The sequence below is a fragment of the Grampus griseus genome, assembly GCF_964374135.1.
Source record: "Grampus griseus genome assembly, chromosome: 1".
Classification (NCBI taxonomy): domain Eukaryota; kingdom Metazoa; phylum Chordata; class Mammalia; order Artiodactyla; family Delphinidae; genus Grampus; species Grampus griseus.
In genome coordinates, this window is record NC_139017.1 from 77,319,997 (window position 1) to 77,344,322 (window position 24,326).

A 24,326-nucleotide genomic window follows, 5' to 3' on the forward strand; every position below is an offset into this window, starting at 1 on the left:
GCTGGAGAGGGTGTGGAGAAAAGGGAACCCTCTTGCACTGTTGGTGGGAATGTAAATTGATAGATCCACTATTGAGAACAGTATGGAGGTTCCTTAAAAAACTACAAATAGAACTACCATATGACCCAGCAATCCCACTACTGGGCATATACCCTAAGAAAACCATAATTCAAAAAGAGTCATGTACCACAATGTTCATTGTAGCACTATTTACAATAGCCAGGACATGGAACCAACCTAAGTGTCCATTAACAGATGAATGGATAAAGAAGATGTGGCACATATATATACATTGGAATATTACTCAGCCATAAAAAGGAACGAAATTGAGTTATTTGTGCTGAGGTGCATGGACCTAGAATCTGTCATACAGAGTGAAGTAAGTCAGAAAGAGAAAAACAAATACTGTATGCTAACGCATATATATGCGATTTAAAAAAGTGGTACAGATGAACCTAGGGGCAGGGCAGGAATAAAGATGCAGACTTAGAGAACGGACTTGAGGACACAGCGGGGAAGAGGAAGCTGGGATGAAGTGAGAGAGTAGCATTGACGTATATACACTACCAAATGTAAAGTGGATGGCTAGTGGGAAGCTGCTGCATAGCACAGGGAGATCAGCTCAATGCTTTGTGATGACCTAGAGGGATGGGATAGGGAGGGTGGGAGGGAAGCTGAAGAGCGAGGGGATATGGGGATATATGTATACACATAGCTGACTCACTTTGTCGTACAGCAGAAATTAACACAATATTGTAAAGCATTTATACTCCAATAAACATGTCAAAAAAAAAAAGAAAAGAAAGCACCTACCACATGTCAGGAACTCTGCTAAGGACAAACAAAGATGACTAACAGAGTACCTGAGCTCACAGTCCAGGAATTACTGGAAGGAAAAAGTGATGGGTCATAAGAGTAAGGGAGGTAAGTCAGTACAAATGAAAAGCTGAGTTTCACTGTAGGGAAAAGAGGAAAAAAGGATTAATGCTTTGGAAAGAGAAATAAAAGTAGCTTTCTGGGCAGTGTGAAGCTGAGAGTTGTTCAATCTTGTCAGGTTCTGAAGGCATCTCCAGATCCAGCTTTCAAAGAAAACTGGGACAGTGACAATGGAACAGCTAAAAATAGGTCATAATTATAGCAAAGAAAGCCACAGCCAGCATAAACCTGGCCATTGTTATTGCTGAAGTTGTGGAATTGTTGCTTTCAGTTACTCTTGTCATTAGCGGCTTCCTGATACGATCTTCTGTGGTGAGGATAGCTTTTCGAGCTCCATCCCACTTTCCAGGGCCCTGTAGCCGATACTGGATTGGAGTACAGGGTCCCCAAAATAACTGTAATGCCAATTTGGGGTCAGTGAAGGCCAGGGACAGCAGATTGGGCCTGACGCCCACCAGGTCAGCAAGCTCGTCCATGGTATCTATATAGTCTCCCTGAATGGTATGGCGTTGGCTGTCCACGTACCTGAAGCAGAGAAGACAGAAGCCATGCCTATTAACAATTCAGTCACTCCATCAATTAATCAATGCTTCCTATCTGCTCTTGGCTCAATATTGAGCTAGGAGCTGCAGAAAATAGTGAAGAAAGACACTGTCTCTATCCTTAAGGGCCTTATAGTCCACTGGACTCGATAAGATAGATACACATGAAACAGAGAAGAATGTAAGACTTTTGGTAAATCATGTGGTATTAGACTCCTAAATAGAAATGTAGAAGAGGGTAGTTAAAATCGAGCTATGATAAGTCGTTGAAGGATGTGGAAGAAATAGATAAGCTGAGAACATAGAGGAAAGGATTACAAGTCAATATATATAATGTAGATTATATATTGTAGAAGTTTGGCAGTGAAAGGAAGGAGGAAAATAGGAGAGCACCTAGAAAGGGTATCAGGGTTAAATAAAAAAGTGTTTTCTCCTCCTTTCAGAAGGGAGAGTTATGCTGGCATAATCAATTGAAGAAAACCACGTCTTTGGGCATGGGATGATTGTGCCTCTGACTTTTCCACAAAAATTTAGGAACTTCATCAACATCAACTTTGTTCAAATAAAGATCACCAAGTGAATAAGCACAAGTTCTGAAATTCAGACTGCTAAATGTGTCCACCCAAGCACTAAAATACTGGCTGATGGTACCACCTTCCCAGATCCTATAGATTACTCATACCAAGAGCCACTGTGACCTGAGTATGCTGTCACATGACAGCCAGCAAAGTGGCCTCTGCAGATTTGTAAATCTACCTACTGATTTGTAATTTAACCATCTCTACCTCTCATTAATTCATCACTGCCTTTCCTTTCTCTGGCAGCTCTAATAGCCCTTCAAGTAATCCTTGCCAAAATAATATACCTGGTTTTCTCTCCATGTGCTCTTTCCTACTTGACTTTTCTTTTAGGCCCTAAACATAGAATTTTCTTAAGCTTTTCTCTCCTTTCCCATCCATATTCAAACCACTTGGTGGTATTTCTCTATTCTATTGTCACAAACTATTATTTCCTTTTCCTTCAACATATACTCTAAATCCTTAAACAGACATGAGGACAATGAATACAGTACAACATTGCTCTTATTAAGAAAGAAGTGGGAAAAAATAACCACCTATCTTCCTAGGAGAATTCTTACCTTTTGGCCATATCCTCTCGAACCTTAGCTATTTCTTTTATCATTTCATTTTGTGAGGGCAATGTCTTTATCCCTAAAGAGAAAAATCAAAATTTTAAGTGTAAAATTAAAATTACCTCAGTATGAACTCTAACCCTATTAACAATTACCATGCTATGGAAAATTCAAAGGAATACAGGCTAGTTGTCTGTACCAAGGAGGTTACACCTTCGCTTGATCACCTTACCCTACCACCACCAGAATATAATCATATTAACCTCAGTAGTTTACTCTTTTCTACTTTGTCTTTGGAAGATATTTCTCCGAATCTGCTTTCCAACCAATACCTGCCTCCTTCCTAACATAGTTTTTCAATTGGGAAATGAAATCTGGACATGAGGAAATGATAAATGGCCTTAAAAGTATATGGAAAATGAGGTACAAAGTAAAAGGGTGGGAGGAATATGGGAAACACACCTGTACTTGTACTCTTATTAACAAAGAGGCTTTATACCACAGGGAGAAGGAAGTAAAAGTAAACTCTCAGTCCTGTTGTATGCCTACAGTTCCATGGAAGATAAGCCTTACCTTCTAAATTTTTTAATTTACTGAGAGTGAGGGGTAAGGTCAAGGGCAACTCATAATACCCAATCTTAACAGATAAATTTAAGCACCAATGAACAGTTCCAGTAGCAGGAATTTAACACCAAGGACATGGCTAGACAAAGGTAGAATAGTATTTAAGTTGACATAGACAACTCTCAATTTAAATGATTAGCTTTATGCCCGGATTTACAGGCACTATGCCATGTAGAAAACTTTAGCCACACCCAACTCTAAAGTGTTACTCCACAAAATTCTGGAACGTGTAATTTTAGAATGGGAATATATCTTACCTAATACAATCCTCTCTACAAGTACTCTCAAGTGGTTATCTCATTCCTCCTTAAATATCTCTGGTGATGGGGATCTCATCACCTGAGGAGATGATTTAATTGTTTGGCTGCTCTACTTGCTGGAACATTATTCTTTTCATTGACCCCAGAACCTGGCTCCATGCAACTGGCACCAGTGGACTTAGCTCTGCCTTCTAGGGCCATGGAATCTAGTATTAACAAATGACAGCGTTTGAACCATTTGAGACAACTGTCATAACTTCTTTAAGTCTTCCCATTATCAGCCTTAAAGCCTTAACAGTTCCCCATATAACAGGTTTCACATTTTCTGCCACATTGGTTACCCTTCTCTAGGCACACTCTAGTAACTATCCTGGTGTGTCCCTCTTAAAACATGAGACTCAAATTCAACCCTCAAGAAATAGCCTTTTGTGTTTTGCCGTGTGTTCTTTTCATTTTAGCCTTGGGAATTATTACGTATGTTCATAACTCAATGAGGAATCACTGAAATGCTTCATTTGAAGTTAATCACAGGTCTTAAGACGCTCATGAAACACAGTTTGAGAGTTGATTTCCAAATTATTTCTCATAGAACCACCGTAATTTTTACTTCTCTTAAGTAGAAACATTATGGAGGAGGAGGTCATTTCTTGCCTGTGACACAGCCAATTCATCCAAAAAACAAAACAAAACAAAAACCCAACCAAAGAAAAAATCACTGTAAATTAGATAGGTAAATAGATAGGAATATATAAAGATGTGTACTGTATCAGGTGGCGCAGTTCTTAATTCATTGATACTGTTGTTGCAGTGTTTCCTCGTTCAGGCACATGTCATTTTTACCATATGTATCTCCCTCCTTCCTATCTTACTCCTCCTCTTATATTACCAGTTTACATCAATGGCCACAGCCCTGAGCAGATTCTTTTTCTCGCTTTCATCTCCAACATACATTCCATCCAAATCTTTTCAAATTCACCAATGAAATTTCATTCAAATTTGTCTCCTTGTATTCCTTTACCTTAGTTTAAAGCCCTCATTACGCCTTTCTTGGACTTTTGTCAAAGGCTCGCAACTGACCTATTTCCCATTTCATTTCCCTCTAACACATCTTCTGAATTACAAATCTGATTTGACTCCCCCTCTGCCCGTTAATCCTTCAATTGTTCTCTATTGCCTACATTGAATGTGAACTTCTTGCATGGCACCTAAGGATTTTTCTTGGTTTTGCCTCTATAAATATCTCCAGCTTCATTTTCTTTAATTCCTATAATACTTTATTCTCCAGAATTCTGAACTCCTTATAGTTCTCAGGAGTTGGTTTATTTTGTCATTTTCTCTAACTTTGCATAAATATTACTAATTATTCTCTTCTCTGGTCAAGATGGTCAAGATGGCCTTGTCCTTTTAGTAAACTCTTCTTTTTTACAGTGTATTTGCAGTTGTAGGGAGAATTGGGTACTTATTCCTTTCTGCTCCCATAGCCAGCTCCTCTACATTGTTATTGGACCCTTGTTTAGGATATAGTAAATACCTGCTGAATGAATGAACACATTAAATGTCTGTTTACTTGTCTCCCTTGCTTGACTCTGAGTTCCATAAAGATAGGAATTTTCTATTTGGTCATATTTGTATCTCCAGCACCTAGCAGAGGGTCTGGCATATACTAAGAGGCCAGTAAATGTTAGCTGAAGAATGTTGTTGAAGAACAGTGGGGAACTGAAGTTCAGAGATTTCCTAAGTGTTCCAAGACAAGGTTCAAAGGGGGTGAGCCTGAATTTTAACTCTGTGGAACTAAGTCTTTCAGTCGGCTCTCAGGCCTAAGTCAGATTGTATTTATGTAATCCTGACTAGTCCCTGCACTTTAAATGTAAAGACTATGTTACAAGAGAAAGGAGGTGTGGCTGCCATTCTGCTCTTTCAGTCCAGTCCAGCCTTTTACCATGACCTGAAATTGAGAAGGTAGTTCATAAGCTGAGATCCTCAGATAAGAACTTTCTACTGTAGAGTTTAGAAAACCTCCAAAACTAAACTTGCATTCACTGAATAGAGATGTATTAGCTACCTCCCATGTGCTAGGCACTGGTCTAGACTTGGAAGACAAAGGCAAATAAACATTATTCTTTTATTTAAAGAGCTTTCAATATACTACAAAGAGAGGGAGGAAATAAACAGGCTTTTTCCACACAAATAACGAGTAAAGGGGAGGCATACCAGGCAGAGAGAGCAACAGAAGCAAAGACATAAGGTACAAGAGTACCTGCTGTGTTTGCTGCATAGTGGGTAAGTCATTCAGTGCATCTAGAAGATTGTAGGATGGATGGTAAAGACCTGCAAAAGATAGGCCTGAGAAAGCAGCCTGTATCCAATTTGTGGAGGAATGTGAATGCCATGCTATAACATAATGCTTCCTTGTGATCCGGAGAATTGGTATCATTTCATACGGTTTGCAAGGGAAGAAAGTTACTAAATGAAAGTGGAACACTTGCAAGGGCTCTTGAGAGGGCTACAAATGAGACAAAAGAAAACTAGATTTCTGTCAAGGTAAGCAAGTGGGTTCAGTGTTCTATAAAAGTGTGGAATATTTTCTTGACAAGAGAATAGTAATTCTAGAGGACAAAGGAGGAAGGGAAATGTGGCTTGGTGGGTAAAGGACAGGCCAGGGAAGAGGACAGGCTGAGTTGGGCAGGTTTGAAAGAATGGGAGAAACTAGCTGATTCTAAGGTCTTAAAATTGGTACAGTGAAAGCAGAATTCAGTGATGAGAAAGCAAGGATTTGGTAAGCAGAGAGTAGAACAATAAACTCAGGGTTCCTTTTGGAAAGTTGATAAAGTTATAGGGATTCTCTGATGATTCCTTCCTTCCAAGGGTTAGAAGAAAGCTAGAGGGATTAGCACTAAGATTTGCTAGCAGAGGAAACTGGGCTTTTTGTGCATTTCCCCTAAGATCCCCTAATCCCGTAGCCATAATGCGTAATCTTCCCAATAACTCATTTTCCCTAATCCTCTCAATGGTTCACTTGGTCCTGGAAAAGAGTCTCAGTTGTTCAAAATATACAAGATGCTGTGGCCTATTTTAATGCAACTTTTTCCTCTTACTTAATTGACCCAGTTAAAAGATTCTCTTTATATGACTGGAATTAAGCCAACTTAAAGGGTTACTTGCATTGGATTGCTGGTCCAGTGCTCAAGGAGTACATGATCTACTGGATAGAATTAAAATGAATTAAGAAATGAAAGAACTTTGGGACTTCCCTGGCAGTCCAGTGGTTAAGACTCCATGCTTCCGCTGCAGGGGGCGTGGGTTCGATCCCTAGTTGGGGAACTATGATTCCCACATGCCTCAGGGCACAGCCAAAAAATTAAAAAAAAAAAAAAGAAATGAAAGAACTTTGGGGAAATTTGGAAAAGTTTTTTAATCTATCAACTCTAACATCATTGCTTCTTTTTTCTCTGCTACCATGAGGATCTTCACTAGGGAAGAAGAATCTGTAATTTCAATAAGAACTCTCTAAAAACATATTTATTTATTTACTTGGCTGTGCCAGGTCTTAGATGTGCTACGCAGGATCCTCTTTGCAGCATGCTGGATCTTTAGTTTTGGCATGTGGGATCTAGTTCCCTGACCAGGGATCAAACCCAGGCCCCCTGCATTGGGGGTGTGGAGTCTTAGCCACTGGACCACCAGGGAAGTCCCTCAACAAGAACTGTGAATAGTTTTAATTAAACGTTAGTAATTGTACAAAGAACTTTTTTGTTAGAAGGAACCTTAAAAGTCATTTGATTTCTCCCTATTCTGAGGCTTGAATCTACTCCACACTGGCCTGACCAAAGTTTATTTTTAATGTTAAGCTAATATTGTACAAACCCTCAAAATTTCACTCCTTGGTTCTGGTTCAACGCTTTGAAGTGATACTAAGCAAATATATAAAACCTTCTGCCATGGGGAATCTCTGCAGGTATCTGAACCATATCTCCCCAAAATCTTATCCTCTCCAGGCCAAACCTCTCCAGCTCCTTTAGCTGTACTTCAAATGGCACATTTTCAAACCCCTTAACCACTCTTGTCTCTCTCCTTTTAATGTACTCCAGATTCACTTTTAAAATGTCTTTGGGTGTGGTCTCAGCAGTTCAGGGAAGAACAGTTGTAAATTCCAGGACATTACAGTTTTTTAATGATGCCAGATATAGTTAAGTCTTTTGGAAGCCACATCATTCTGCTGATTCATATTGAGCCTACTATCCCAAACCCCAAAGTTTTTTCTCATGTTTTCCTAGCCAAAACTTTCTGAAAGAGGGAATATAAAGGGGGGAAAGTAAGACTTTGAGTGGCTGAATCTTCTTCATTCTGGACTAGTCTTTAACCAGCTCTTAATTTTTGTCTGAAATGAAATCACAGCACTTCTATATGTGACTCTCTCTAACTATAATGAAAGAAGATTAAATTCTTTTGCTTCACAAATATGTATCAGTTATCTAAAATCTAGATGAGTGGATTTTAAACTGGAGTGCATATTGGAATCACCTGGGGAACATTTTCTCAGCAATCTTATGTCAGTCCCACACCAGACTTATTAAATAAACACCATCAGGAAAAACATGTCTGTTTTGGGGAAACTTCCTAGGAGATTCTGCTATATGTCCATGATTATAAGTTACTACTTTATATTCCCTCAAAAATTAATTTTTGAGCACTAATTTTGTACCAGGCACTGTTACAATCATACATGCTGTCTCAGCTATTTATAAGCAAGAACATAAACATAATTAAACAAACCACTAAGTAATTCGGTAGTCATCTTGCATGGTCACTTACCTTTAAATACTTGAGTGACCCAGCGTCCTTGGAGCTCTGAAATGGGCATAATGGCACCCAAGGGCTGGATCAAGCCTATGATTGCAAGAGTTGGCTTTTCTAGGTTAGGAGGGAAGACCTTTTTATACAGAGATATCTTGTTTTTGACTACTTTGACAGAATCTTCAACAAAAGGAAAGGCAAAGCTATAGCCTGTAGCAAAGATAACAGCATCAATGTCATCCTCCCTGGAGCCATCCTCAAATATGGCCGCTGTCTCTGTGAATTCCTTCACGTTTGATTTCACCTTCACCAAGCCAGAAATTATACAGTTTGGCAGATCATCATTTATGGTTGGTTGCTGACTCAGAACTCTGTGAAAGATGATAAAGAAGGAAAAACGAGAGAGATCATGAGAGAGAGAGATTATTACCATGTAAGTAAAATTCTATTTTGATTGAGGTGGTTAATCAATATGCCAATAGTCTCCCTTTATTCATGAAATTTGGGAAAGATCTAATGTATACCAGCTTGATAAAGGTAAGGATCTCAGAGTAAAAGTTGGACCCTGGGGCTTCCCTGGTGGCGCAGTGGTTGAGAGTCCACCTGCCGATGCAGGGCACACGGGTTCGTGGCCCGGTCTGGGAAGATCCCACATGCTGCGGAGCGGCTGGGCCCGTGAGCCACGGCCGCTGGGCCTGCGTGTCCAGAGCCTGTGCTCTGCAACGGGAGAGGCCACGACAGTGAGAGGCCCGCGTTCCGCAGAAAAAAAAAAAAAAAAAAGTTTGACCCTCGATGGCATTGAAAGAGAAGCTGTTGGAGAAGTGAGGGAAGGATTGTTTTATTTGAAGAGTACGTGCATGGTTTCTCAAGGTCTAATAAAGCTCTCAGTGATATGATAAGGCCACAGTCTAGTAGCTTCTATCCATTTATCAAGAAATCTGCGGAACTGGACTATCAGCATTCTGTTGAGTCTCTTTTCCGCTTCAAAGGCCCAAGAGCCAGGCTTGGACCATCATTTTCCAAAAGGTATAATAAATTACATATGTATAGTGACTTACAGTTATAAACTGTTTTTACGTACATTAACGTATTTGAATCTCATGCAAACCCAATGAAGGAGGCAGGACAGTTGTCATTATCCAGGTCCTATACAGGAGGAAACTGAGGCCTAAAGAAGTTAACTGGCTTGCCCAAGGTCACACAGCCTAGGATTTTAGGATTTATATCAAATGTTTTTTTATGAACTCCCTTGAGATACTCTAGGCATGGTAAGTGGTGTTTCCTTGAAATAACATAGGATAAGGTGCAGAACCTTTCTAAAAGCAGTGTGAATCCTTGGATCCTGTGTTAACAGCTGTGAGAATCCTCAGCCCATCATGTTCAGACAGAGCTGGCCTCTTCTTAGGAACAAGATATGTTTAAACAGTATTACTGGTTTGCTGCATTTAGTAATTCTTTGACGCAAACCTTTAGGTACAGATTCTGTTCTCATTCCCTCATCATTTCATCTTTCTCTCCAAACTTACTCCTGTTCACTAACAGTACCACCATCCACATTTTGTGGCCCAAGCCACAAAACTGTGAGTCTTACATCTGGTCACCAAGGCCACGCTTTCTCCTCTTAACACCCCCAGAATAGTTTTACTTGTGCTGTTTCACCTGGGCCATTACAGCTGTCTCTAGTGCCTCCTGCTCCATCCCCTTTCAGTCTATCTTCTACATCATTTTTGGAGTGATTGTTCCAAAATGTGTTTATTATTATGTCACTCACCTGCTTAAAATCTTGCAGTGGCTGTGGGCTGTCTTCATTCTAAACTTTTTATTTAGCAGAGCATACAAACATTTTCATATATCTGCCCAGTGAACCAGGAGATGTACTCAGTCACTCTTCCATCTTTGCCTGTAGTCCAGCCAAACCAAACTGTGTGCAGGTCTCAGAGCATAATGTATTTTTTGCTATTCCAAGACCTTGTATTTATAATTAGAATGCTACTTCCTTACCCTATTTGTTTGACTCTCTTCTATTATTCCATATAAACTCAATATATTTTGTGATCACCAAAGTTATGGATGCTACAGTTTCCATAATTGGGCGAAATAAATTCCTGAAAGGTTGTTGGCAGGCACAGTCTCAAAATATCACCCCACTGATTAATTTCAAAGGAAAAAATATCTTTACAGTAAAGAAACCTAGTAGATACCACCTAATCCAAGTGATCGAATTTTACATCATTAATATGCAATAAGCTGCTATCATACAGCTCCTGATGTGATCCACCAAGAAGACACAACATAACCTATGAGAATTCACACCAAAACTGTTTAACCTAAATATAATAGAGGAAGAACAGCTATGAAAGTCCAAATTTAGAGACTTTCTGCAAAACAAATGGCTTCAATTCTTTAAAAAAATCCATGTCAAAAAAAGAGAGATTTATTTCAGACTGAGAGATTAAAGAAATATGACAACTAAATGCAATGGTGTAATACCCGACAGGATCTTGGATTTAAAAATAAAAAAGCTACAGGTAATTCCCTGGCAGCCCAATGGTTAGGATTCTTCACTTTAAGCCACATGGCACGGCTAAAAATTTTAAAAAGCTACAATATTATTGAAACAATGTGGGAAATTTGAATATGCAATATATTAGGTAATGGTATTTTTATCAATGTTAAATTTACTAAGTGTGATAATTATGTTTATGTAGAAGAATGCCCTTTATCTTAGGCAATATATGCTAAAGAATGTAGGGTAAAGTGTCTTACTGACTGCAGCTTACTCTCAAATGGTTCAGAAAAAAAAATGTATGACTACATGTATGTATATATGGATGCCATATATGTATGGATCTATCTATCTCCAGAGAGAGGGAGAGAGAGAAAGCAAATATAGTAAACTGTGAATAATAGGTGAATCTAAGTGAAGGGTATATGGGTGCTTATTGTACTTACTATTTTATAGCAAGTAAACCTAAACATTGGACTCCCTGTTGGCGCAGTGGTTAAGAATCCACCTGCCAATACAGGGGACACAGGTTCGAGTCCAGGTCCGGGAAGATCCCATATGCTGCAGAGCAACTAAGCACATGCACCACAACTACTGGGCCTGCGCTCTGGAGCCCGTGAGCCAAAACTGCTGAGACTGCATGCCACAACTACTGAAGCCTGAGCACCTAGAGCCCATGCTCTGCAACAAGAGAAGCCACCACGATAAGCCCAAGTACCATAACAAAGAGTAGCACCTGTTCACCACAGGTAGAGAAAGCCCACGTGCAGCAACAAAGACCCAATGCAGCCAAAAATAAATAAATAAATTTATGAAAAATAAAATAAAAGTCGGAAGGGAAAACAGCATTTAAAATCAGCCTTTGGAAATGCTATCACAGTCTACCTTGTATGCTGTGTGAGGACTTCTATCCTTCATACTCTCATAGGACTCCATGCATTTCTTTATCATATTCTATTGTCTGTCTTCTTCGTAGAGTATTAAAGGAAATATCCATTTCTCCAGTCTGTCATTTGTTACTTGTGTGATCTTGGGCAAATTAGGTTCTCTAAGTGTCAATTTTTATATTTGCAAAATGGAGATCAAAATAGTACCAACCTATAGGGCTGCTGTGAGGATTAAATGAGATAATGCGCGTAACTCATTTAGCACTGTGCTTGTCTTATATTAAGTCCTCAAAAAGGTAGGGTGTTATTATTACTATTAGTATTACTATTAGGTCTTTAGTCTCAGTATTCTCATGCCAGTATAATGCTTGGCTCATAACAGATGCTCAGTTTGTTGGATGAATGAATGAAAGATGCCCTGCCCTCTATTACCATTTTGTTGTTGCTGTTGGGCATCATGTAAAAAGAACTGGTACCTCAGGGAATGATAAAAATGGTTAATGCCAAGGAGAATTACAGCCTGAAAATTATAGACCAGTAGATCTTCAACTTCTGTGGGGGAAAGGTAGAAATCTAATCTCAGATTCTGTGGACTTGCTTTATGTAAACATAGAGGTAACCCTACTATTAGCCTATGGGAACAGTCCTTATTCTTTGCCTTGGCTGTTACTGCCCACCTCCCAGCCTGGGAACATACCTGTGTTTAGGCTTCAGGCCAAACAGTTCATGATCAAACCTTTGGTTCATCTTTTTTTCCAAAAATATATTTGCTAATGATTGACCACAAATCTTCCTCATAAAATGTTGAGATCGAGAAGTCAACAACACATCAAAAGGATATCCATAATCTCCGACACGATTGAAGATCCAAGCCCCTCTTCTGGTGCTGAGGAAAACCTGAGGCATGGGGGAAAAAAATGTTTGTTTTTGCCGTTCTCTGACTCATTTCTCTGAAGGAATGGGAACCCAGTTTCTTCAAGATGAAGTTCAGACTCATTAGTCTGGCTTTTCATTCCCTGGTAATATATATATTTTAAAATTTCCTGCCATTTTCTTTTCAAACACTAAGCTTACAATTAAATTGGGGTAGTCACTGACCAAGACTCTGTCTTGCTCTGAACTACCAGTGCATTTCTGTTTAATGTCATTATGCCTCCCTGAAAAGCTTAATTCTCCAAAGCCTATTAATTTTTCAGATCCAGATCAAGTCTCCCTCCTCCATGAAGATACCACTGACTGTTCTGGCTGATAATTTTCTCTCCATCTTCTGAACTTCTCTAGCACTTGTCCCCTGTCCAACTCATTTAAAATCATGGAACAGTAAAGCTGAAAGCAACTGGACATCATTAATCCAAAACCTTCAGTCTTTATTTTGCCTTTGACATTGTTTACATTATTACAAAAAACTTACTTATATTGACATGTAACATTATATATTCTTATTTTATATCTTTCCAAATATGTTTTCTCCAAGGTGGGAGGTAGAGCATATACATCCTTTAGTCCCCTACCTATCATCAGCATCACTTCCTTGTATTGAGAATTGTAACCTGTAAATCGCTGTACTAGGTCCTTTATCTATTTTTTTATTTAATCAATACAACAACCTCTTGAGGTAGGTATTGTTATGTCCTTTATATGGGTGAGAAGAATGGAGAGGATGAATAACTTGCCTGAGGTCATATAACACTAAGTGGTAGAGCTGAATTTCCGCCCTAAGTCTGACTCCAAAGCCTGTGCTTAAGTAATGTTTCATCGATTATTTAAGGGAAATACTGAAGATTGCAAGTAGCACAAAGGGAGCTGGTCCGTCTTTCTGTTATCTGCTGGCTAAAGTCCACATTCAGAGCTGATAAAAAGTTTGGTATTCAACTACCTGGCAAAAGCATCACTTTATATTATAAAACTCTCTGGAGATAGTTTCCCGGGTTGTAAGCTATATAAGTACATTGTTTTATGGTGTTTTGTCTAACATTTCATGTTAAACGGTGACCTGTCTATAGAGGGCTAATTATGTACTTCATACCTATATTCTCACCGATGGTGACCATAACCGCTATCATAAATAAGCACTTTTATGTGTCACAATTGAAAGAGCCTGTGTGGTCTTAGAAATCAAATGATTTTATGTGCAGTCTAGATAACTTTTTAAATATAGGTTATGAGTAATGTAAATGCTCAGAGTTTCAGTTAAAAAGTTCTCTATGTATAAAATAGTGACAAAAATACATACGTCACAAAGCTTTCTCAGACACAACCACCTTACCTCCACCCGCTCTTGCTGCCTTGTTCTTTGGCAATTTACAATTCTTCAGTTCTTGTAAGGCCCAGCTCCTCTATAACTGACCATTTAACAAGCCAATGGTATTAAAGAAAGCTCATGCCTTCGGTCCCCACCACATACCTGGTACATTCTTTTATCATAGCACCCATACCCTTTATTGTTTATATACCTATTTCCTAATAAATGCTTGTTGAATTAATTCATGGAGTAATATATGAAATCAGTTTTGTGGGGATAGATGAGGATAGACCTGGGAAGTGTTACTGAATGGAGTTTGTGGGTAAAGTTCATTTAACAAAGTTGTGGCATTAAACTTCTATTTTTAAAAATAATTTAAAAACAATTTGTGGAGAAGCACAGCTTAAAGTTACTGAAGAACAACCAGGCATTTACCTATTGCCAACAAAATTATGATTCAATAAAGACATGCATAACAAAATATATTCATGATGTCTGTTTCTAGGAATTTATAATGAAGATACTTTTTTCCCAGTTCAAAAGTTATGATACAGGGCTTCCCTGGTGGCCCAGTGTTTAAGAATCCGCCTGCCAATGTAGGGGACACGGGTTCGAGCCCTAGTCCAGGAATATCCCACATGCCACGGAGCAACTAAGCCCATGGGCCACAACTACTGAGCCCACGTGCCACAACTACTGAAGCCCACGTGGCTAGAGCCCGTGCTCTGCAACAAGACACTGAAATGAGAAGCCTGCACACTGCAACGAAGAGTAGCTCCCGCTCACCACAACTAGAGAGAAAGCCCGTGCGCAGCAACAAAGACCCAACACAGCCAAAATAAATAAATACTAAAATAAATAAATTTATTTTTTTAAAAAATCTATGATACAAAAAACAAATTAGGAAACCAAAAAACGTCAAGGACATAGAAATTCCTTTAGAGTAAATGTTATTCTGTGTTACCTAATTGTATGCAAAGGCTGGGGAGAGCTGCTTGCCTGTGCCACAATGTGGATGCTTTTCATTCTGATACCCATGTTGTCTTTAGAAGGATTAGACTGCTTCTGTTTTCCATTTGGGGAGTGAAGAATAATGAAGAGGAAAATTCCCCAAACATCCTATGAGTTAAAAGATTTCAGTGACTGAGTACACTTTCCTTCAGATAAGAGCATTATCACTTCTACTGGCCAACAGGTGATCCACACTCTGAATGCTGCATTCTAACAAGCTCTCCCAGCAATCACTTGGTCTTCTTAAAAGCCAGAGGCACACTCTGAAGAGACAGCTGAGTGAGATTATGAGCACAGTTTGTGATCATGACCAAATTCCTTAGTGTGAGGCCAAGTGAATTATGGGAATCTAACTTGTAACCTTGTCTCCATCACATCATCAATCATAATGTTGCCAACTGAGGCAGTGAAACCAAGCCCAGCATTTGCCATTGGCACTGATGGGCTGTGTGCAGGTATGCATACACTCTGCTGGGTCCACCTGCAGCTTCCTTGGTGAAGCAAAGTAAATAATTTACTAATTCAAACCTGCTTGGCTGTGTGGCTAACTTCCACAGCCAGATCGCTTCCAGAATTCCCAATGCCAATTATAATGACTCTCTTTCCAGTGAAACTCTCTGGATTCTTATAATCTCGACTATGGAAGTACTGTCCTTTGAACTTCTCAATTCCTGCAAGAGAAGGGAAAATTATTACTGGGTGATGGTTTATCTGATATCATTTGTTAAATCATTCATTTTTTTTTGCAGTGTGTAGAGTTTATGCATATATTCTCTGTATGTTCTCCTTTTACTCAGGTGCACTGTTGACTTTCTGAATATTTTTGCCTGTTTTCTTTTCCCATCACCTCAGAGTGGAACCTTGTGATTTCCTTATTATAAGTAGTCTGCTGAACTCAGGATCTGTTAGCATTTTAGACCCGTGGGCTCACAAATCCAAACTGCTTCAGAAAACCTCCATTCTCTTTTGTCTTTTCACCCTCTTTATTTTTTTTAATTGAAGTGTAGTTGACTTATAATATTATATCAGTTTCTGATGTACAACATAGTAACTTGATATTTATATAGATTATGCAATATACAAAGTTATTATGATATTACAGTCTTTTGATTATATTCCTTGTGCTGTATATTACAACCCTGTGACTTTTATTTTATAACTGGTAGCTTCTATCTCTTAATCCCCTTCACCTATTTTGCCCATCCCTCACCCCCTCTTTTCATCATCTGTAAATACCTACTTCCATTCTAATTGGAGTATATATGTTCTTATATACACTAAACTATACATAGAGTGCTTTTTTCCTCTCAGAATGAAAATCCAGGCCAAAGACTGTAATTAAACTCTTTCTTTAAGCTTTATTTTCTTCCTTAGAAACTCAATATTTCTGTTTATTTCCTCGATTGCTAAAAAAGCCCTCATTCAGGTTAAAGAAGATGTGGTAAATATATACAATGGAATATTACTCAGCCATAAAAAAGAATGAAATAATGTCATTTGCAGCAACATGGATGGACCTAGAGATTGTCATACTGAGTGAAGTAAGTCAGAGAAAGACAAATATCATATGATATCGCTTATATGTGGAATCTAAAAAAAAATGGTACAAATGAACTTATTTAAAAAACAGAAATAGACTCACAGATGTAGAAAACAAACTTATGGTTACCAGGGGGGAAAGGTGTGGGGGAGGGATTAACTGGTAGACTGGGATTGACATATACACACTACTATATATAAAATAGGTAACTGATAAATACCTACTGTATAGCACAGGGAACTCATCTCAGTACTCTGTAATGACCTATATGAGAAGAGAATCTAAAAACGAGTGGATATATTTATATGAATAACTGACTCACTTTGCTGTACAGCAGAAACTAACACAACATTATAAATCAACTATACTCCAACAAAAATTAAGAAGAAAAATTCCGTCATTCAATCTAATGCAGATCAACTTTTATCCTTAAAAAACTAAAATTATTGTAAAACTAAATATAGAGCCTTCTAATTTTCCTCTAGTCCCCCAAATTACTGGTATCTCTACCTCCTAAATAGCGTTAATACAAGTTACCCCATCACCTTTCAGAAGAATATGCAGAATTAGGATAAGCTTTATTTCATCCCAAGATAGGAATCACTCAGACCACATTCCTCCCATTCTTTAGGGATCAGGTCACAGGCATAGTTCAAGTGTCTTCCTTCCTTGTAGGCTACTTACCAGGGAAGCTTTCCAAGGGTAAGTGAGCATTGGTGTGATGGCCAGTGCAAACCATAACTCCATCGAAGACATTCACCTCCTTTTTCCCTTCAGATACCGTGACCACCTCCCATTGGCCTGAAGTGGAGAAATCAGGCTGTTTCTTCACACTGCACACGGTGGTCTGAAAAGTAAAGGGGTAGCCACAGGGCACTATAACCACAGCCCATATAGTGGACATCTTCCCTGACAGGACTCTCCTTGCAGAGGGTAAACAAAGGGCTGATACCGCCTAACAGGCCTCATGCAGGGGTATTTCATTTTCATACTCCACAAATCAGAACTTTTTTGTTTGGGGCTGTGGTCAGAGTGAGAAAACTTCCATGAGGCAAGCTAAATGAAACAGAGTTGGCAGACTAATGTTGCACTCTCCTCTGCTTCTAGAGAAGTGCAAATTACTAGTTCTCGTGGACCATACCCTAGGGCAATGTGATACTTGAATAAAGTTTGGGCTTCTCTTGTGATTCTGAGACACTCCATGCACGAAATGCCTATTCCTCCCCATACCCCCAGACATCCTGAGACCCTCTGATGCCTTCTTACCGCAAGTCCTGTTCTCACTGTCTGGCCTTAAACTTGTGACTGAGCTAGAGGGCTCCCTTTCCTAATAGAGTAGAGAAACATCTCAGTGGCTCATATTTTATGTAAATGAACCTCTCTGACTCCCATAAATGCCCATTTTACAAGTAACGATAAAGAAAGAAGGTGTGAGATGGGATAGGCAGTGGCACAATTTTTAGCTTTAAAAAATAGTAATAAATATGGGTTACTCTACCCAGGTTAAGGAAACATTAAGAATGTGTTCTATGTGCTTCTGGGTTTATGACCCTAATGTCTTGGTTGACTAATAGAGATACCCCTCTTGTATACCCGAGCCATCCTATACTATTTATTGTTCCTCTCGATCATGTTCTTACTTTTACACAGGCTGGTGCTTCTGCCTGGATCATCCTTTTATTCTTTCTTCATTTGGAGATACTCACCCTTCAACATTTAGCTTGGGATTATCTCCTCTAAGAAAACCTTCCTGGTGCCTGATGCCTCATGCCCTGATGGGTTAAGCAACCCTCCTCTGAGCTGCAATGTATAGATTTCTGTGGCATTTATCACTAACTCTTCATTTTTAATAATTATATTTACAGTGAAATTTCTCTTCATTTTTCTATCTCTATAACTAGACTGTGAAATCACTAATTTTTTTTGTTTTTGTGTCTTCACTGTTTAGTATGGTAACAAACCTCTTCAATAAGTGTTTAAAGAAGTGAAGAGAAGGACCGCTAGGCTGTAAATGATTGACTTTGGAAGTCATCACTGGATATTGCCATTTTAATTTTGTTGTGAAAGAGAAAGAGGCATGATTTAGTAGAATGATCAGAAGGTAGAAGATTTGGGCTTTTTGCCAGCTGTCAGAGTATTGATTCTTTTATGGTCATGGTTTAGAATGATAGGAATATCACAGAAGACTTTACAGCAGGAAGGAACCAGTGAAGTGATCTAGTACAGGCATCTTGTTTTACAAATAAACTTAAGATACATCAACGTTGAGGAACTTACTTGTCTGAAGTCACAAGTTGATTAGTGGTAGAGCAAAGACTAGAACTCAAGTTTTTGCTTCCCAATTCAATGTTCCTCCCTCTATGCCAGAGTTAACTTATTTGCTTCCTCGTAACTTTTCAATACCTACTTCACTGGGTTGTTGTGATCACATAAATAATGCACTGGAAAGTACTTCAGAAAGTATAAAAGGGCTAAGCAGCAAGTTGTGGAAACAGAAGTTTTTAAAGTTCCCATACCTGTCAGTTCCCCTCATTGTTTTATTGTAATCAAATGATATAGAATGAAGGCAATGAAATGAAGGTGGCTTCCTGGATCTGCAGTCAAAATACATAGAAGAGGGACCTTTCCATGAATATTTTGAGACACAGGGAAGACAAAGAGTGGATTCTGGATAGAATAGATACATGAGGATATCAAACCGATCTAAGCACTGGTAAATAAGACCAGTTATTCATTTACTTGACAAACAACTCAAAACACAGAGATACCCACGAAATTCCCTACCTTAAATCGAATGTACTTTAGAAGGTCAAATTCTTTGGCATACATCCTGAAATACTCCAGGACCTGGGAGTTGTGCATGAAGTTGGGATAGTGATCTGGGATGGGGTAGTCACTGAAGCACATCATCTCCTTAGAAGTGTTGATGACCACTGACTTGTAAATACTGGCCCTCCCTTCTTCAGGTTCTTCCTGCAGTAAGTAAAAAGCATTCATGGCAACTTGAGAATTAAGGTCATGGTTTATAAACAGCCAACAAACATTTGAAAATGTTTTCTGAAAGAAATGCCAATTTAAAAAGTCCCGGGCTTCCCTGGTGGCGCAATGGTTGAGAGTCCGCCTGCCGATGCAGGGGACACGGGTTCGTGCCCCGGTCCGGGAAGATCCCACATGCCGCGGAGCAGCTGGGCCCGTGAGCCATGGCCACTGGGCCTGCGTGTCTGGAGCCTGTGCTCCGCAACGGGAGAGACCACAACAGTGAGAGGCCCGCGTACAGCCAAAATAAAAAGAAAAAAGTCCCCTCCCCACAACCCTTCACATCTCCCAGTATTTGTGCCCTCGTGCGGTCTCCTCCCCTTGAATCTAAGTTGTCTTTATGACTTGCTTTTGACCAACAGCATGCAGTTGGGATGATACTGAATGGCTTCCAAGACTAAGTGATAAGTAAACTTGCAGTTTCTGCCTGAGTCTCTTAGAAAGCTTGCTGTGGTGGAAGTCAGCAGCCACGTAAGAAGTCCAGCTACCCTGAGACCACCATCCTGTGAGGAAGCCTGAGCTAGCCAGATGAAGAGCATGTTTGGGATAGAGAGATGTGCAGCCAGCCCCCAGAAGGTCTAGTTATCCCAGCTGACGTTCTAAATATGTGAGCAGGGAGGTCATAGCACACGTCCAGTCCCAGCTGTCACCTGATTGCCATGACGTAAGACTCCAAGTAAGAATTGCCCATCTGAGTCTTTTAAATAGTATATATATTTCAAAGCCTAGGGAAGTTTCAAGAGTTTCATACACTTGCCACATTGTTCTCCAGGAAACACTGTACTAACTTACATTCTGTCCACTATGTGTTCCCATTTTACCTCGTTTTTACTAATTACAAAGACAATTACTCAGTGTTAGCAAAAATGAGGTGAAATGAGATCTTAGTACAATATTTTCTGGACAGCAATGTGACAAGAATATGAAACCCTTGCAACTTAGCCTTTTAAAGAAAGATTCAGCATTGTAGACAAAGATTTATGTTTAAGGATGTGAATGACAGCATTATTTATAACATAAAAATGAAATAAGCTAAATGCTGCAATACTGTGATTTATAAGAAATATATATTTGGTTATCCAGATGGTCGAAATATATTCTCATATATGGTCTTTTTCTACAGTTCCTGGCTCAGAGCTCCCAATACTCTCCTAATTTCCTAACTGTTGAGAGTGACACGAAGTGTCTTTTGTTATGTTAATATGGTGACCTTTAGAAAGCAACTAAGGTTGTGGGCTGGTTACCAATGGAGCAAACACTGTGATTAGAGGGTTGTAACTTTCAGTTGCCTATCCCCTGACCTCTGGGGAGGCGACAGGGGCTGGAAGTTGAATCAATAGCCAATGCCCAATGATTTAATCAATCATGCCTATGTCATAAAGTCTCCATAAAAACCCAAAAGAGTGGGGTTCAGGGAGCTCCCAGGATGGTGAACCGAAGAGACTAGGGGAGAGCGGTGTGCCTGGAGAGGGCATGGAAGCTCAGTGTCCTTTTCCCTATGTATCTCTTTCATTTGCCTGTTCCTAAATTATATTCTTTTATAACAAACCAGTTACCTAGTGAGTAAATGGGTTTCCTGTATTCTGTAGCTGCTCTAGCAAATTAATCAAACCCAATGGGGGAGGGGTTCGTGGGAATTTCTGATTTATACTCGGTTGGTCAGAAGTATAGGTAACAACCTGGACTTGAGAATGGCAACTGAAGTCCAAATCCCAGGAGGGGGTTGTTGGAACCTCCAATCTGTAGGTGGTTGTTCAGAAGCCCAGGTAATAACCAGGGCTTATGACTGGTGTCTGAAGTGGAGTCGAGGGTGAAGTCTTGTAGGACTGAGCCCTCAATCTGTGGAATCTGACGCTGTGTCTGTGTAGATAGGGATCACAATTGAGTTGAATTCTTGGACATCCTGCTAGTGTTTGAGAATTGTTTGCTGGTGTCTGAGGACCACCCGCCACCCACATACACACACTGGAATTGGTCTCAGAACCATTTAATGCCCAACAAAATACACTGTAATTTGAGAACCACTGCTCCAGATCCTTGCTACCTAAAGTACGATCTGTGGACTAGCAGCAGGGGCATCACTTGGAAGATTGTTAGAAATGCAGAATCTTAGGCCCCATCCCAGACCTACTGAATTGGAATCTGCCTTTTAACAAAATCCTCAAGTGATTCAGATGCATCTGAAAGCTGAGAAGCATTGCTCTAGCTGATATCAAACCCCAGTTCACTGTTCTTTCCCCATCAAGGTTAACTTCTTTGCTTCCTCAAAAACTTCTACTAACTACCTCATGGGGGTGTTGTAGTGATCACATAAAATAGTGCCATATCTACCCAGATTGTTATGTTAGCCTCTCACTGAGATATCATAAATGATGACTTTTCAACTCTACTAGAATTTTTAAAAATTGTTTTGATAATAGAAAATTACCTTAACCAATTTGGACCCCCTCTTCTCTTTTTATTCCAGAAAAAGATATATGGATGTTACTGAACATTGAATGGCCACAAAGGAGAGTGTTCCTTGGTTTTGCCCACATTAGAGATGATTTTCCTCCCATTTTTAGAGAAGAATTTTTCAATTTCAGAATCCTGAGTAGATCATTCCCATTTCTCTGCCCCATACTTCAAGATCTCATTCCCTTTGGCTGCTAATAATGTTTCTACAGGTCTCTTCTAATCTATCCTACCTATTTCAACCAAAGTGTTCTTTCTAGGGTATGGTTGTATCTCTGCCCTAATTAAAATTTTAGATGCTGCCCCATTTTCTCTAGTTTATATTTTTCAGCTTAGGATTCAAAGACCTCCATAATGTCTTAGAGTCTATTCTTTATCTCCCCAACTAGATTGTAGGCCCCTTGACTTGTATTCATGCTCTTTCCCACAGCATATAAAATTATAAATAGCACGTAGTAGATATTTAATAGATGTACATTGAATTATACTGAGAAAGGTACATATAGAAAAAGGAAATAAATTTCACAAAATGCATAACAAACTAATGAAATACATCAAAATTTATTACAAAAACAGTTGAATAAGATATTTTAATCTTATTCACAAAAATTTGTTGTAAGGAAAATTGAAAATAATATAAAACCAAATGCATAGAGATATTCATTTTATAGTATTTAAAATATCTATTAATTAGAAACCACTTAAAATGCCCCCCTCCCCCAATAGGAAAAGGGTTTAGTAAATTATGGTATCTCAATATGATGAAGAATTTACCTTCCACACCACTCCTTAAGTATCCTGCTAAATTCAAAGCAGATCCTGTCACCCCACTGCTTAATGGGCTCTACTGATTCCACTTGGAAAAGCAAATTTCTTATTTGGAAACTCAGCATATTTCACAATCTATCCCAATGCACCTTTGTATCTTCACTTAGTGCTCTCCTCAATTAATTTCAAGCTTCTGAGTCATTAAATTGTTGTTGAAACATTCCAGACTCTTTCACGACTTCAAACTTTTGTAACAGTATAGTACTGCTTCTTCATTTGGAAAATTCCTATCTATCATTCAAGAGTCACATCAAATGTCATTTCTTTGACGAAGTATTTCTTGTTCTCTGCACTGAGTCAAATGCCACACTCAACCTCCAAGCTGCCAAAACTCTCTGCTCAGATTGCCATCAAGGCAAATTAGAACACGCGATATTCTGCATTTGTTTCTATGACTGTGAGATACCCGAAAGTAGGATTTGTGTCTTACTTTTTGCACCTCTGTCATCAAGACAGTACCTCATATATAGTGGATGCTTAATAAATGCTTTGAAATGAATTAATGAGTGAATTATAGTGATTGAATTTGGAGATACTTAAAACTATGATTTTGAAATCTGTATAGGAACACTGAAAATGGCCTATAACTTTAAGTGGAAAAAGTAATATTACAAAATTAAGGTCACATTCTAATAACCAAATATATAATATTATGTATGCCTAGGGCAATTGTATACCTATGTCTATCCATGTCTATATAATTATACATTGTATAATCTCTCCCCTGTTATATGAGTATATTTTAAATCAATAAAACTTCAAAGTAGGAAAAACAAATTGATTTATTAAGGAGGTAGGATTTTTTCTTTTATTTTTGTAGAAATGTTGTTTATACTACAACTTGATGATAAAAAACTTCAACAAACTAGGAATAGAGGGAAACATCTTCAATTTAATAAGGAACATCTACAAAATACCTGCAGCTAACAGCCTACTTAATAGTGAGAAAATGGACAATTTCCCTCCCATAAAATTGAGAACAAGGCAAGGATACCCTCTCTTACAACTTCTATTCAACACTGCACTAGAAATCCTAACTAATGTAATAAGATAAGAAAGGAAATAAAAGTATACAGATTGGGAAGGAATAAATAAAATGATTTTTTTTACAGATGATATGACTGTCTGTGTAGAAAATCTCAAAGATTTAAAAATAAAAATTCCTGGAACTAATAAGCAATTATAGCAGGGTTGCAAGATACAAGGTTAATATACAAAAGTCACTTACTTTCCTATATACCAGAAATGAAAACTTGGACTTTGAAATTAAAAAAACAGTACCATTTATAATAACACTCCCCCCAAATTAAGTGCTTAGGTAAAAATCTAACAAAATATGTATGAGACTTATATGCAGATACCATAAAACACAGAAGAAGAAAAACAAAGATATGAATAAATGGAAAGATATGCTGTGCTCATAGATTGGAAGACTCAGTATTGTTAAGATGTCAGTTTTCCCAACTTGATCTGTAGATTCAACACAATCCCAATCAACATCTAAGCTAGCTATTTTGTAGATATTGACAAACTG

At 38.7% G+C, this 24,326-nt stretch overlaps 1 protein-coding gene across 1 annotated transcript in view; it reads right to left on the reverse strand.

The window, feature by feature from the left end:
- Positions 1-952: 952 nt before the first annotated feature.
- The window catches only part of LOC309839056 (flavin-containing monooxygenase 5-like), a 29,315-nt gene continuing 5,941 nt past the window's right edge, over positions 953-24,326 (reverse strand). Inside the window, exons 3-9 of the mRNA XM_082680561.1 lie at positions 19,259-19,447; positions 17,159-17,321; positions 15,463-15,605; positions 12,379-12,578; positions 8,307-8,659; positions 2,617-2,689; positions 953-1,461 (exon numbers count right to left, since the gene is read on the reverse strand). Coding sequence (XP_082536687.1) covers positions 1,116-1,461; positions 2,617-2,689; positions 8,307-8,659; positions 12,379-12,578; positions 15,463-15,605; positions 17,159-17,321; positions 19,259-19,447 — 1,467 coding nt within the window. The 3' untranslated portion in view covers positions 953-1,115. The remainder of the gene's footprint in view (positions 1,462-2,616; positions 2,690-8,306; positions 8,660-12,378; positions 12,579-15,462; positions 15,606-17,158; positions 17,322-19,258; positions 19,448-24,326) is intronic.